The sequence below is a fragment of the Centruroides sculpturatus genome, unplaced genomic scaffold (genome assembly GCF_000671375.1).
Source record: "Centruroides sculpturatus isolate CEXI.00-Female unplaced genomic scaffold, Cexi_2.0 scaffold551, whole genome shotgun sequence".
In the NCBI taxonomy this organism is placed as follows: Eukaryota; Metazoa; Arthropoda; class Arachnida; order Scorpiones; family Buthidae; genus Centruroides; species Centruroides sculpturatus.
In genome coordinates, this window is record NW_019385025.1 from 367,904 (window position 1) to 384,500 (window position 16,597).

At 29.1% G+C, this 16,597-nt stretch overlaps 1 protein-coding gene across 4 annotated transcripts in view; it reads right to left on the reverse strand.

The window, feature by feature from the left end:
• The window catches only part of LOC111633580 (multidrug resistance-associated protein 4-like), a 47,272-nt gene that overhangs the window by 18,339 nt on the left and 12,336 nt on the right, over window positions 1-16,597 (reverse strand). For 3 of the 4 annotated variants that reach the window (XM_023378187.1, XM_023378186.1, XM_023378185.1), the window contains exons 2-10: window positions 14,056-14,166; window positions 13,286-13,391; window positions 12,996-13,214; window positions 11,897-11,986; window positions 7,110-7,273; window positions 5,352-5,477; window positions 5,014-5,263; window positions 4,786-4,902; window positions 1,944-2,030 (exon numbers count right to left, since the gene is read on the reverse strand). In XM_023378187.1, the coding sequence (XP_023233955.1) occupies window positions 1,944-2,030; window positions 4,786-4,902; window positions 5,014-5,263; window positions 5,352-5,477; window positions 7,110-7,273; window positions 11,897-11,986; window positions 12,996-13,214; window positions 13,286-13,391; window positions 14,056-14,166 (1,270 nt within the window). The remainder of the gene's footprint in view (window positions 1-1,943; window positions 2,031-4,785; window positions 4,903-5,013; window positions 5,264-5,351; window positions 5,478-7,109; window positions 7,274-11,896; window positions 11,987-12,995; window positions 13,215-13,285; window positions 13,392-14,055; window positions 14,167-16,597) is intronic. The other variant, XM_023378188.1, reaches the window with a different exon arrangement.

The window sequence follows — 16,597 nt, forward strand, 5'->3', positions numbered from 1 at the left end:
TCTCATAAAGTATTTTTCTGAGGTCTGTCTTATCAGGTAAATTACTGTACACAGTGTATTCATTAATTTTCATTTTCATGTTGTAAAGGCTCTATGCCTTCATAAAGGACGTACTTTTTCTTTGTTTAAGGGTATTTGGGCAGTTTATTCTCTGTTATATTCTTAAGTAAACAATACATACAAGTACAGTACAGTATTTTCTGAGGAAACACTCGTACTTATTTTTTTTTAACCCCATTCCCGATAACCCGGCATTTTCACAAACTCGGCCACTCTTCGGTCCACATTAGGCCGAGTTTTCGAGGTTCTACTGTATATGCATATAATCAAATATTCATTACATATAACATATATATATTATATTATATATAATATAATATAATACATATTTCTACTATATATGTTAACTCTTTTAAATATATTAAATGTATATTTGAAAATATATGTACAGTACAGTGTAATGGTAAGTAACTGATTACAGTTTTGCGTACTAAAGCAGTTTTTCTTAAATTTAGAAATTTGAAAATTTTTGTACACAGCGTTGTATACAAATACAGTTTATATATAATATATAGTGTCATTTGGTCCACCTAAATAGTATTATTTGTACCCATGTAAAAGATCATCATTTATCTAACTTTGGTAATAGCTTTAAATTCGGTCAGACTGTTTCATCCATCCAACTAGAGTGAAAGTTTGCCAACATTGAACCATTGTAGAAAATTAACCGTAACATTGCTGAAAGTATTTTGCAATTGTTAAACAGCCAAAAAACAACACAACACCGGTCTGAAACCTTTTTTATAGCATTCTGTTTTAAGATGAATACATAAACATTTTGCATCCTATATCAATTATACATTCGTAAACATTCGATTTTCGATTTTTAATATGAAATTCGTATTAAACTCATTTCATGGATGTTGTAAAAATGAGTTAACGCTGTAGACAAAAACAGCATCTTTCCAAAGTGAACATTACGGTTAGTCCAGGCCGATAATGGGGCCAGCAGTTTGGACAGAGATGATAGATGCTCACTGCGTAATTACCATCTATGACACATGTAAGTTGTCTGTAAATCTCGCTCTCGCTTTGAATGCATATATTTCGTTATGCTTATATGTTTGTATGCAATCCTTTTACTTTTTTTTTGTTTTGTTATATATATATATATATATACAATATATACACCTAAATGAGCACTTACGATGAGTATGAAAGCAACGAAACATAATTGTAATATCGATTATTGAGGATTAAAACAAATTTATCGAACTTATTATAAAAGGCGTAAGTTTTGCAGATCTGGAGAATATGTTACGATGATAGAATCAATGACGTGCACCATTCTTAAGAAAGGAGAAGGTAGCAATACAAGCAGCAAATATGGCTAAAAGAGTGACATTTAGCTCTTGAACATTGCAACTTATAAAATATTTAGAAAAACTTCTCCCACTATGAATAAATGAGAAGAATTTAGCTGTTGATATAATCTCAAAATAGAAATTCTGTAAATCAGCTTAGCAAGTAACATATTGATGTTAATTAACAGTTGGGACATCAGTACAACTACAGTAAATGCAATTTTAATTTTATTATGCAGAGCATACGTATTATTACATTGTTTTAATTAACTTATCATTCAGGGCATTTATTTCTGTTAATTTCCTTAAATTATGTGTTTTAGTTTATTGAAACAAATTCTTTAATTTTAGTAATGACAATTTTAGTAACTTTCTAATAGGAAAGATCAAGTCGAACTTCAAAGAATTCAGTTTGAAAAGCCAGTGGAATGAATGAAATTTAGAAGTTCGAATCACCAGTCTAAGAAGTCTAATATGAATGAATGTATTTATTATATTTTATGTATATTCTCATAATGTTTAATTGACACAGTAAATATTAAAAAATATGAAAAAACTAATTCAAGATACTGTATTTACCTTTCCTGATCCAACAGAGCCGATAACAGTTAATAATTCTCCAGGCTGTAATTGTAACGATATACCATCCAATGTTAGTTCGGTTTCCTTATAAACAATAAATTAATTTTTTTAAACTTAACTTTAAATAATGCAAAATCAAATTTAAAAAATATCAACAAGATATGTTGGTAAACACTAACTTAAACAAGCCTTAAAACTCGCTATCTATAATTTCGTAATGTTTGTCAGCATTAATAGTGGTAATACACATTAAAGTCAAATATTATAATTCAAAATATTCTTACCTACAAATCGAACATGCTGAGTTTCCTATATATATATCATTAAATAAATAATAAAATGCTTAAAGTTATTATTTTTACTTTATTCAAAGGAATCAAACAGTTCTATTTAATCATACCCAGAAAATACACGTAATTTTTAACTTATATAACAAGGACTAATATAAATTTATGAGCCCGGAATGAGATTAGTTAATACCGGTACAAAGCATTAACATTTCATAGATGTTTATTTCTTATTCGATAAAAAGAAAGAAGTATGTGAGGAATAACGAAGCATCGTCATAACTCTTTTACTAAAAATGAATTATATTCCAGGGTCAGTATTAAATGATTTTATACTGTCAGAAACGACAAAACATATCCTAATAGACTGTCAATGAAAGATTTTTTTAAGTTCACAACGTTGAGAAAACTTTCATTTGGTGGATTCAAATTTGAGTCCATCAGAATTTTGTGTATGTAGACGTAAAAAAAATTAATAAACATTTATAGAAACAGACTCTTTAATTCAGAGAGAAGTACATTTTTATCACTTGTGTACAATTTTACAACAGTTTGATAGTAGTCAAACAGTCAATTTGATGTGAAGTATGAAGAGACGAATTAAGCTTCAATACGATATCATGCGATTTAAAATATCACAAGGTTGTTTAACCAATGTATTTACGTAACCTTCTATTTAGCACGGTCTGTGATATTTATCCACAAATATTCACGTCACTTACAACGTGCATTCATAAGCAAGATTATGGAAAAGTTTTCTTGTTCCTTTTTTCTATATACACATATCCCAACATTAATGGAAAATATTGCGTTTAGAAACAAAAGTATTGGCTAGATATTTTTTGTATAGTTTGCAGTTTGTTCTCGAACCTGATAATTTGGATACAGATTATTTGTTACCTTTCTTTATTTATACTTGTTCTCAGAGAGTGAAATATTTTTTCACTAACATAGTGACATTACAGGCAAAACATTAATATATTGTGCGAAAATTATCAGTTCATTGTAAGAAAACTCATCCGTTTTCTTACATACTATAGATTGACGTTTTTGTAGCAAACTGTAATTGCATTCTGTGTATTTCTCTTGCTAATGTGGCTAAATTAACCCATTTTTCTATTCCTCTTACTGCCGAATGCTATGCTTTCTAATATGTTCTTCACAGCTCTACGTTACTTTCCTATATATATCATATGTTATCTAAACCATTTCTGTTTATTCAGAATGACTGTACTGTGATATTTCTCAGTCAAAATTCACAATATATTTTGGATCTAAAAACAATTAGCATTAACCATACCGACATACGAAAAATACTGTCTTTCTATGCTTCTGTCACGTAATTAAATACGTGATTTCAAGATTGATCGTGTAGATTAACCCCTTAGGGTGCGACTATGCGAACGAGCGTAAATATGTGACGAGAAGAGGGGAGACGCGATAAATATCAAATTAATAATACCTGCGATAAACAGAAATTCGCTCTCGCCACGTGTTATTTCTCGCTACTTTGTGCATGGTTTTCCATTGCGAAAACTAAATCACTCGCAACATCCCGCTCGCTCTAAATTCGCTTCTTCATAGTCGCATAATCGCACCCTTACCCTACGATAATCGTAAGTAGAGTACATACCTTAACGTTATTATTCAGTAATATTCTATTTAAGATCAAATATATAGACTATTAAATGCAAACAAGGAAACACAAATGTGTGCAGTTTTCAGGATAATTCGCTACTGCAAGATGATGTCGGTCATAATAAATGTTACAACTTAGATTGACTAAAATGAGCATGGACTGCAGGTAACGGACAATCCTGTGCACAGGTTAGAGGTACTATCAGGTGATAATTTTTGTATCTGTTAAGAATTTTTACTGTCAAACACCTTTGAGACGAACATATAAGTAAAGCTAAAGATGCAATCATGAAATCATTGAATAGAAAATTTCTTCATAAAAACTTATTAGCCTTGTTATCCATGGGAAAATTGATTAGCAAGAGAACAGCGATTATGTAGAACAATAGCTAATACCGTGTTTTCAAATAAGATATCAAAAAAGATTGTACCATACATTTAGGTCATACACTGTGAAATCAAAATACTTAATAAATGTAGATTAATGAATTTTCATCACATCGTATGATAGCCACTCAATTAAACATAACTGAATTTAAATAGTAGGAATCGAAACATTTTATTGTATGTAAGTGTTATTAATGTATCCACGTACCCTGTTATTCGGAAGTCTTTTGATGTACCCACGATTTTTAGTGCAAACAGTTTAAAACAGCAAACTGGTATTTTTCCCATTAATTTGTATTTCGATTTGAAATTTGTGTATGTATTCATGTATTGATATATATGATAAATAGGCGTTTTTATAGAAAACTTTTCCTAATGCTGCTGTCTTGAAAGACTTATAAATCATCCAGTTTAATTCATTTTTCATCGTTGCTACATCTATAATATTATATATTAAGAAATAAAAATTGAAAGCATATTAAACTTATTTTAGAGCTAACATAAACTAAATAAAAAGATTTTCTTACTTTATTCCACGCAGCTTGAACTCTTTCCATCCAAATACCATTAATTTTCATTAATTTTTGTTTTTTCTCTATACCTTTGGCCGAAATATTATCTTTTCCTTGGAGTAGGAGAAAGTCCTAAATAAATACGCCTAAATATTAATTACATTAACTAACATTTGGAAATAAAATAAGTTTTTAATACATCAAACAGGCGTAACATAACATTGATACATAAAACTGACTCGCCTGAAGTCTCTTCAATGAAATAAACATCTCTGCAACAATGTTAATTGCTAGAGAAAACAATGTCATAGTACTTAAGTAAATGTATATCGAAAAATTTATAGTGACAAACACAATTTCGTCAGTTAATCGACCACCACCTAAAAAAATTGCTAAAAAAATAAGAGAACAAAATAATCTTGATAAAGGATATCCCAATATGAATGATATCCCTCGAATATATATAAACATTCTGACTTTTTTCATTTCTTTTCTGCAAATATAAAAAACAGTTGTGTATAAATTTTTAAAATTATTAAAATAACAAAAAATTAATTAATGAAAAATATATTTATGCTTACTTTCTGATTTTTTCTATTAACGCAGCATATGGCAATTCCCAAGTGTACATTTTAATTAATCTCATACCAGCGATCATCTCATTCAACAGATTCAATCGTTTGTCTCCCAATATAGCTGCTTGTAATCTAATAATATATAAATGTATTCATAAATAGGTATATAATACATTTAATCATAAGCATAAATTATGAGTTAGAAAAGTTTATGGTTTAAGCATTATGTGCAGTTGTACAGAGTTATTTAACTTAATAAGGATAATGTTTACACTATTAAAATTAATTGAAAAATTGGGGAATTTTTAGCGTAAAAACGTATTATACATTAGAAGGACATAGAAAACAACTATATGGGATATGGCTTATTCCTTTGATGAGAGACAGAAGCGCATTATATGCCTATGGATAGACAATTATATTGAAGCCGGACTGTATTTAGTTGTTAGACATGTGAAAAAAGTCAGATAACTCAACGTGACTATTTCAGTTGTCAGGTGTAAACACAAGATCAAGATATTCACAGATTTTATGCATTTGGCCACTGGCATGATGGAATTACAAGAGAAATTATAACATAATTCATTTCTGAAAATTCTGATCTAAATATTACTTCATACAAAATTTGAAAATTATCCAGAATAATTTCAAATTAAATTTTTAATAGTCATTTTATATTGAAGTATATAATGATTGGTATCTACGTATATACTTGTATATAAAAATCATGTGTTCTTGGTCTGTTGGATTGTCCTTTATACAAACTTTACTTGAAACCCTTCAAACTAAGGTTGTGTACCGTGTTCTCTAGTAACCTAGTTAGAGACCTAGTTTTATCCAGAACGGTATAAGGGATGCGTCGGCTCAAGCGTACTTCGAACACAAATAACCTAGCTTCATCTAATAAGACAACCCTTGGCAAGAGAAGTATGCGTGATAAGTGTGAATCGAGCCTGTAACGAGTTTAATTAATTAAATAATCAACCGATTGCAAACTATATCCACGATGAACTGTTGCATGAGAGATCTGTAAGTACTCACTTTTAGTAGAATGAGATATCTGATTTTATTCGCTTTGATAACAATAATGTGTTTTTCAGCCAAGCATTTCTTGGTCCTTCATAGAAGACACCAGAAGCCGCTTTTTTACCCTGTTATTCATAGAAAAATTCCAAAGGTAACTTTCCATCTATAGTTTTCTTCTGTAATTTAATAAATTTTTTTAATTCACAAATGTTACTTTGTAAGTTGTTAAACAGATTTTTTGTAATTAATACGTAGTAATGTAATAGTTTTTTAAAATGCACGTATCTTATACTTGATTATAAGTAACTTAATACATCCAAAATTGCGTATAACCAATAAACGATGTCAACGTGAACATTTTACTTGTAATTTGTAACATGTAACACATATAATATTTAAAATATTTTATGCAACAGACTTTTGATCGAAAGTAATTATGTACAAACACAGCTTCAAAACTAATTAACAAGTTGTAAAGGGCAAAAAAACAAACACAATCAACAATACACACTGCAAAGTAGTTTTTTCAATATTACTCAAATATTAAACCATGATAGATAAACATAATTTCATATAAAATTTATTTAATATTTCTTCATAATAATTTAATAACAAATACAAAATTTCTTTCAGTAGATAATAATTAATTTATACTCACCGTTTAGATTAACAATTGTTAAATGATAATTACCTCAATTTATAATTTACAATTAAATAATTTGAAATAGTATTGATTACCTCAATTTTGAGTATAATTTTCCAAATAAAAATTGTATAGGGATGTATAAAAATATCAGCGACATTCCAACAAAAATGGCCCATTTATAATACTGCCACAATACCACTATTGTAACAATGATTAAGAAAGGATTCGTAAATATAGACAAAACGGCAAAGACGTGCTGTAATAAAAAATTTTCAAAAGTAAACATAATTAAGGAAACAGCAAATACATTCTATACATAAGATTTTTACAAAAATAAAGTGCATTTAAGAGTAAAACATAATCAATACGCATTTCTAATTACAGATTACAAAACGTTACAATGTTATAAAATATTCATTGAATGTGATATGTAAACTTTTGAGGAAATTAGATTAAAGAGGAATAATAATATGCTTGAAGTGTATGCACTTATATGAAAAATTACCACTTCTTGTGTATTATCTTATCTTATTGTACATACTTTTGTGTTTTAAATTTTTATTTATATTTTTATTATTTACAAATAGAAGTATTACTGATATTATTGAAAAACCTAATTAAAACTTAGTGTTATTTGTATTGAAGTACAGTATTAGCATTATACAGTCGACCCCTCTATAACACGGTTGATACGTTCCTGTTTTTATGAATCCAGCCTCTAGGAGTTTAGCCAACCACAGCCAGGCACGTATACTGTTTACGGCCGTTTGAAAGGCTTCTTCCATAAAATTAATCGATTCTAGACTAATTTGACTCAACATTTCCAAAATACGTACAATGTTTTTGGAATAATCTGTATAAACTATGCTATAAACAAAAAATTGTAAAATTACTTACCGAGTGTGCACCGTTCGACAACGCCGTTGCTTAAGCTTGTTTTCGTCGTGATTGTCATCGAATGGCGCTCGCTTCCTTTCTGATAAATTATTTTTTTTGCGAAAAATTCTCTGCACTTTAGAGACATCGTTAATATAAATATAATTTTTATGGAAGTTAAATAATAAATGGTTTTTAGTAGGTCTGCTGCTCGTTTAAACTAAACGGTTTGCGCAATCTTGTCGCGACACGAGTCGGCGATGACGTTTTACCGAATTATAGGAGTTTATTTAGCATGTTTGCAATTTTTTCGCCGTGATATCGGAATCCGAACTATAGGAACCCGTGTTATAAGGGGTCGACTGTACTTAATAGTTAACAAATTAGGAAAATAAAAAATAAGAAAAGTTGTAAATTGAAATTAGTTACGTAACTAAATTTCTATTTACGTTACTTTACAGATTGGGTATTTGTTTACATACATAATATTGAATCCTGTATAAAGTTTGATTAGTTTTATGAATACAGCAACTCAACACATAACAATGTATCATGGGTCCGAGATGTTTCTGTTATGTGAAACTATAACCTGTTTTCGGTTTTTCATTTACTGAGCCAATATTTCATTTTAAAAAATCTGTATGAGCACCCATCAATATTCTAATAAACCTTTATAACAGTTGCTTGAAATCCAGCAATCATTCATCAGCTTGGAAGGTATCCAAGATGGTGCTCATTCTAAAGATCCCTGAGGCCTCAACGCACTTGTTGAATCCTTGCAAGGATATTTTATTTTTTCACTTTGAGCAAAGTGCTGGATGCTCTTATTGTAAGTTGTATTGTATTGCATCTAAATGAAAGAGATTACTTCAATCAGAATGATATCGAATTTTTGCTAGCAGAATTAATACAGATTCCGTTATTGCTGCAATAAATGAAATAAGAAAGTTCCAACAAGCATTCTTTTATGTTTTACATTTAGTGTAGATCAAATCATATATAAATGCGCGCTTATCACGCTAGTAAACGAGATTAAATTACAAAGTCTTTAATGATTATTTAACACCTTATGAAAACAGTTTTACAACGGCTTTTTAATGTAGTTTTATTATTTTTATAATTAAATATTTATGTATAAACACAGAAGAAAACTTAATGTATATATATATATACATACATTACGTCAGCAGCTCGCTATTATGTATTTTACTTCATTATAAATTAATGCAGTGTAGAAGTCACTTTTCTTATATGCCAGTAATGAGAAACATATTTCGTATATTAATTCCATGAAGTATCAGTTTCAGTTAGCTCTGTATCAGTACTGAGATATTTAAAATTAAAACAATATATAATACATATAGGTTAAAATTTATTGCATTTGTGAGATCCGAATAGCCTCTGGGTCTAAAATAATAATTATTTAATAATGTTAAATTTTGTCATAAAATATTCTTTCGTTTGAGTGAGAAAAATAACGTTTTAGCGTGGGAAAGATAGATAACAGATGCTACTTTCTTCCCGGGAAGTTAGAACATCCTCTGTTTTTCCATTATCTACTAAAAATCTCGCTTCGATAAAAACTGTTAACCCCTCATTTCATCCCCTTCCTATCCGTTCACGTGAATAAAGCCTCGACTGATAATTGGTCGTAGATGAGAAGATATAGGGGATGTTTAACCGAATTCGGGGAGTTCGTCAGAAAATCTCTTAGAGGAGAGACGTCTTTCAGACTGGCTCCCCATCTCCCTTAAGAGTTCATCGACAGACCTGGAAGAGTCAGAACTCCACACATAATTGCTCCTGATGACCAACGCCCTTAGTCGAGTCACATAGAATAAATCTGGAGTTAGCGCTTAGAAGATATACTTAAATATTATGCACATTTCGACCTCCCATGGAATGAAGTTTGAGAACTTTATAAATGAAGTGCCTTTGCCTACAAGAAGAAGATGAATGACAACGAAACCAGGTTGTATATTTAATAACAATTTTGTAAGCTCTCTCTCTCGGTCTCGTAAAGGGGAAAATATAAGTCAATATCTTTCTCGACACATAATTTGTAATTTGCATTTATTGTCTCTCTTTTCCATATATTTGTACAACCTTTAATTGTTTATGTTTAATTAAATTTATTCTTGTTTATTTGTTAAAGAATGTCTCCTATAGTCTCTGAATCAGATGTATAAAACAATCATCCGCGTGTTTGTCCGCGGATCGATCAATTGACAAACTGGTGTCGGGAACCTGACAAATTGGATAGAGACTTCACAGTCTTTAATCCTCCTTAAGCCTAAATATTACCGCCTTCCTATGTAAGTTTTTAAGATTAGATCTAGTGATCTGAAACTATAGAGAACCGATCTTACAATCGGTACCCGTAAGTGGCGGAGAATTAGTTCTACGTCCTGGTGGATGTCACACATTTATAATTATAAAACACTAAAATATGGCTTACATTAAAAATTACTTTTCGCTTTATCTATTAAGGAATTTATCAAAAATAATATTCATAATACTAATGAATCCAAAACGATTTACCTCTTTGCAAACTTTCTCACTAGCTTATTGCATGCAACTTGCAGCAAGCTGCAGATCAAAACATACGAATCTTTTTTCCTTTCACTCTGTTAATACGCCACAATTATAACTTCCTATTTTTAATAATTTTTTGCTTGTTTTCTTTTCTCTGTATATTTTTCATTGATGTATGTTCTCATTGTTCTCTAATTTTCACGCTTGTTGTGCATTCCGGTACCATGTACAAAAATACTTTGGTCAGCTCCTGTCGAAAAAGTTGCTTGGCATCCGAGAGCAAATAAAAATTCGAAATTTTGTTCATACACCGAATTGTTCGAAAAGTGAGTCATTCGAAAACCGAGCTTCGACTGTATATTTTTTGTAGATATATTTTCACTATGAATTCATGTCATATTCAATCGTATGGCGAATTCAAACCTTTGTAAATTGTATGCGTTTTAGTTATACTTATGTGAGACTAATCGGGGGTAGGATGTTTACGAGGATGTCCCTCTCCTACCACTTATTGGATTCAAGACCTTGAGGTCCGGTCTCGCTTGTCTAAAGGATGGGAAAAAAGGGTTAGGAGAAAGGATCGTTAGATTCTTTCACCTGTCAGGATCTGACACCAATCTATCAATTTATCGCGGATAGATACGCGGATGGATGGGAAATTATCCCGAGCGTCTCGTCGAGGACTTCGGGTTCAGTATGGAGTGGAAAATTGTCGGAAGAAACGCACACCAATACAAGTTCGTTAACAAAATACCCGATTATTCTGTACATTTATACATGGTTAATGATTGGAATACAAATCCCTCTCGGGTTCAATCCGTATAGTTCATAAAGTAACGGCAAAGTATAAAATAGTCGCGACCCTACCCGCGAGGTTCGAATATTCGAGAGAGAGCTTACACATCATCGCGTGTAGGATAAATACCTCTGATTAGATTGTTATAACGTTGATCCGAGGTTCGTCCTTCCAAGTTCAAAGTTCGAAGTCGAAGTTCAAAGTCTATTAACGACGGTGGAGACGAGATGCAGGTAAATCCACGGGCACACACTCACAGTATAGAGAAAAGAACTTAATTTCCCCCTTGTGTCGTCATTACACTTGCCTTTTATATGGGGGCTCTTTTTTTGAGATTTCCCCATGTACGTCACAGGTGATGATCTTCTTTGACCAATGATGGGCGAAGTGACAAACTTATGACCCAACAGTTAACTCATCTTCTACAGGAAAGTATTGTCGTGGGAACGGAGTTTTTATGAGCGATTTTTATGAGAAAATTTGTCGGTTGTTTTCCCTTTTTGTGTTAACCCTAACTTTTAATCTAATGAATAAAAATATTCGAATCTTAAATCCGGGCCCTCACACTTATTGCAAATATGAAAATGTTTTCTAAAATAAGTATTTCTTTGTGGAAAATATTAATAAACTTACATTTTTCTATAGAATAGTAATATTTTATTTCGTACTCACATTACAAAATTTGCTGACATCGTTTGCAAGAAGGTTTACCATCTGACCTACGTTTGATTTTGCCAGAGATGAAGAACTTAAGTTAATTGCCTGCATATAAATTCTTTTATTAAAATAAAAAAAAATTCCTGCAATTATCATCAAGAAAATTACATCTAAAAACTAAATTATTATGTATTTTAATTTATTATAAATTAATGCGATGTAGAAGTTACTTTTCTTATATGCCAATAATGAGAAACATAGTTCGTATATTAATTCCAAGAAGTATCAGTTTCAGTTAGCTCTGTATCAGTACTGAGATATTTAAAATTAAAACAATATATAATACATATAGGCTAAAATTTATTACATTTATAATTATAAAACACTAAAATATGGCTTACATTAAAAATTACTTTCGCTTTATCTATTAAGGAATTTATCAAAAATAATATTCATCATTCTAATGAATCCAAAACAATTTACCTCTTTGCAAACTTTCTCACTAGCTTATTGCATGCAAGAATAAGTGTATAAAAATTATAAATGCCTATAACAATTTAAAATTTTTTAACTATCACACTACTCTAAAAATGGCATATGTTCCCTAACTCTTTGACTGTTAACTACCATAACATATAAACAGTACTACTTATAAATACGGAAATGACCTCTGCAAAGTTTCAAAATTTTTTATTCCTTCAATCCACCAGGTAATATTTAATATGAACCAAACACAGACATACATTACAAAATTCAGTAAAGTTCTTTATTATATTTTTGATTTTTTGAGTATCAACCTGTAATAAAAATGCAAAACACACATAGAGACAAAACTTATTGTATATAATTTCCTGCTTAATATAATAAAAAGCAAATATCGTGCACAGTTTTGCATTTAAAAATAAATTCGAATATTCCAAGATTGAACTGTAATTACTTTCTAAGATAAAAAATGCATTAGATTTTTCTTTTTCGAAGTGCTTACATTTTAATTTTCACAGAGTTAAAACAGTTAATTTAAAACTTAATAATTTTCATAATTAGAAATATCTGTAACGTTTAATTACTTATATCTAATTAAGTTATATATATTTAAAGCGTATTTGATACACACCTTTTTATATAAAACAGTATACAAAGCTATCTTCAATTTCAAGCTTAATAATTCTGTTACAAAAAAATTCAAACTGTAGATAAATAAATAAATCGCAGTCATTCCAAAAAATCCTGCAGCTGATAAGTAAACTCTGAATTCATTCCACTCAGAACTGTGGTCGAAGCAATTAATTACTAATCCCAAAAAATATGCCTGGCTTGCAATTATCACAGTTTCCTGAAAATTTATTGCTTACTTAACTCTATTATTACAAACTATAGTGACATACTTAAAATCTGCCGTAATACCTGAATAAGTGCGAATATAATCGCAATTATAAATTGCCATCCGAGAAATCTCAATATAGCATTCAACAATCTTGGATTACTTTGCTTCAGTTCTTTCTCCCATTCCCTGAAATAGAATTTACAGAAGCGTTAATGATTAAGAACATCGATTTCACAGCATTTATAATTATAATTTTATCAATTTTATACATTTTCGGCTACATAAATTATTTTTTTATACATAGAATGGCAAATCTCAATTAATTAATAAATTCTGAATTTCTCAATTAATTTTGATACATTTGCAATCTACAAATTAATAATTCCAAATACAGTGGTACCTCAGGATACGAAATTAATCCGTTCCGAAACTGAGATCGTATCATGAAAATGTCGTAAGGTGGATCATCTTTTCCCATACGATTACATGTAAAACCAAATAATTCGTTCCAATGCGAAAAACATACTCAAATTAAAGCCAAGTAATACATTAAAAAAATAACTGTAGTAAGAAAAGCAAATGAAAAATACGAACTAATGTAACGTCGTATGGTGAGTTTTTGTTCGTATCGTGGAGCAAAAATATGTTCGAATTTCATGTATCCTGAAAATTTCGTATGCTGGGGCGTTCGTAACCTGTGGTACCATTGTATAAATATTTTAATAGTCAAGGATTACGATGATATCATATACAAAATTTCTGTTTTAATTAATATATATCGTATTGTACCTTATTATATTTTGATTAAATTTGTATATAAATTTAATTTAGCTGTTAACTGATAACTTACTTTTGTAAAAGTTTGCCAAGGTACTCAGAGGCATGATATTTTGAAGTTTCATACAAATCTTCCTGTTTTAAATACCGTTTTCTTCCTTTGGTTAGTAAAGGAAAAAGCCAACTGAAAGAAATGATAATTTTTAATGCAAAGTCGTAACAGGAAAGGGTTATTTATAAGTAACTTAATCTATTTTTAATTCTCAAATGATATTATAAACACGATTTTTCTTTTCTTCAGAAGGTTATATTGGTAAATGACAAATTAAGTACTGTGATGTAAAGCAATACGATGACATTGAAATTACGCAACGGAATGTGTGGAAAAACCGTAATTATCGCGACATTGCGAAGTATCGTTTCAAAATATGTAATAGTGTATTGTTAAATATTTAGAAGTTTTAATTTTTTTTTAATTTTAAATTAATGATAGTAAAATATTATATAAATATACAAGTTAATACATAGTTCGAATTGTAATCACTATGAATTTAGAATAGAGCTGTGTAGACACATATTTTCTCTCTTTTATACATAACTGATGGAGAGAATGGCGATCGGTCAGAAAATGAACTCAAAAATTTTACATTTTTTGAAATAGGAGACGTCGTAACGTCCATGAAATACAAAAATATTTAGGAATTTTTCCTTTATGTATGGGTTTTAATGTTTCTGTCTGTGTGTGGGGTGTACAATTTTGTTCACCAGGTATAAAGCATACCTTCTGTGTTTTATGTATAAAATATCTTTGCAATTTTGCATGAAGGTTTGTGTATTAGAAAGATTGATGGTATTAAATTTTGCTGATTATAGCAGAAGTGGTGTGGGAAGCTTCGATCACAAAATTAATTTTTCAATGTATTTTCAGATAAAAATTGAGTAGCACTGATCACAAAATAGGCAGCTTTGATCACAAAATTAATTTTTTCAGTAAATTACTATCGAATAAATTAAAATTGCAAATAATAATTTGTTGAATGAAACTATTTCAAATCACATAATTAATTTTTCAATCACAAATCTTAATTTTATTTTAACAATAAGGCAAAGTATCTGTTTTTATAAATTTGAAAAGTAGCACAGATCACAAAATTAAATTATAATTACAAATAATTTTTTTAAAATTGCAAATAAAATTTGTTGAATAGAATTATTTCATATCATAAAATTTATTTTTTAGGTAAATTACTATCGAATAAATTAAAATTGCAATAATTGTATGAAATAATATAACACCAAAACAATTTTTTTTTTATTTTTATCATCAATACTACAATTAATTATTTTCTTGATGGTTATTTGTTTTAATATTCGGGTACATGACAATTTGAAATAATATAACACTGAAATTATTTTGAAAAGGTTTCTATTTTTACATTACAGTTTATTTAAGTGTTTCCAATTTTTCCTTCAGTTTGTCTAAACCAAGAAATTTCTGCATATGATAATTTTAAAATTAATTTTTCAGGAGATAAATTTTTCGAGTAAATTAATTTTATAAATAATTATAATATTTAGGAAACTGTTCAATTCTTTTCTTAAGAAAAAACTTTTAGTGCAATCCATTGCTTCATATAAACTTAATTTTCGATAATTATTTTTACAATTTGTACTACTAACCGATGTGGTTTAGAATTATCAATATATATTCTCAATTTTCTTTGTTCTATTATCTGAATAAATTTAAAACACGACAACCTAAAATAATAATATAACAATAAAACAAAGTTAAATAGGGAAATAGTTCAACATAATAATTATTTAAATTATATTTGTTACTTATTTATTAAATATCGTAAAGAGAACAATGCTTTTTAAAATATTTGTAGTAATAACGAATTTTTTTAATTGATACTTTTTAACAGAATCTATATAAATATCTATTACAGTTTCTATAAGACGGTGTAATGTTTTTATGACTAACTGTCGATAACTTGAAATGCCTCAAAATCGATTAAAATTGCATTCTGCAATTTTATATAAATAAAAATTAGGATTAGTATTATTTTATATTTAATAAGAGAATAACAAAATGATTTCATACATAAATATTTTTAACTGACCATATAGAATGTTCATTGATATAACAAATGTATTGTCTTCTTATTTTTGATGTTATAACACGATCATATTCAATTATTACATCCATTTTATCAAATTGTTAATGTGAAACTTATGTTTTTAAAATAAAAAAAATTTACTATGATACGCTTCTTGTCTAGTCTTCTCAATGGTTAGTGAGCGCTAAGATTGGCTTTACTTTACTTCTAGACTTATTACACCACCACAGGACATCAAATTAGATTTAGAAAAACACTATTTTATTTTCAGAATGCATTTCGGACATAGAGTCCCTCATCAGCTATTTGCTACAAAAATTAATAGGAGGTTAACAATTTTATAAAAAGGCCGTGATTGACATAAATGAACAAAAATGTGGACTTACATTTGACATGTGGGTTCGACGCGTTGAACATTAATTAAAAGATTAAGCATACGATATACAAGATTTCTCGTTAAAAACGGTAATGTTGGTGCAATAACGTAATAATAAA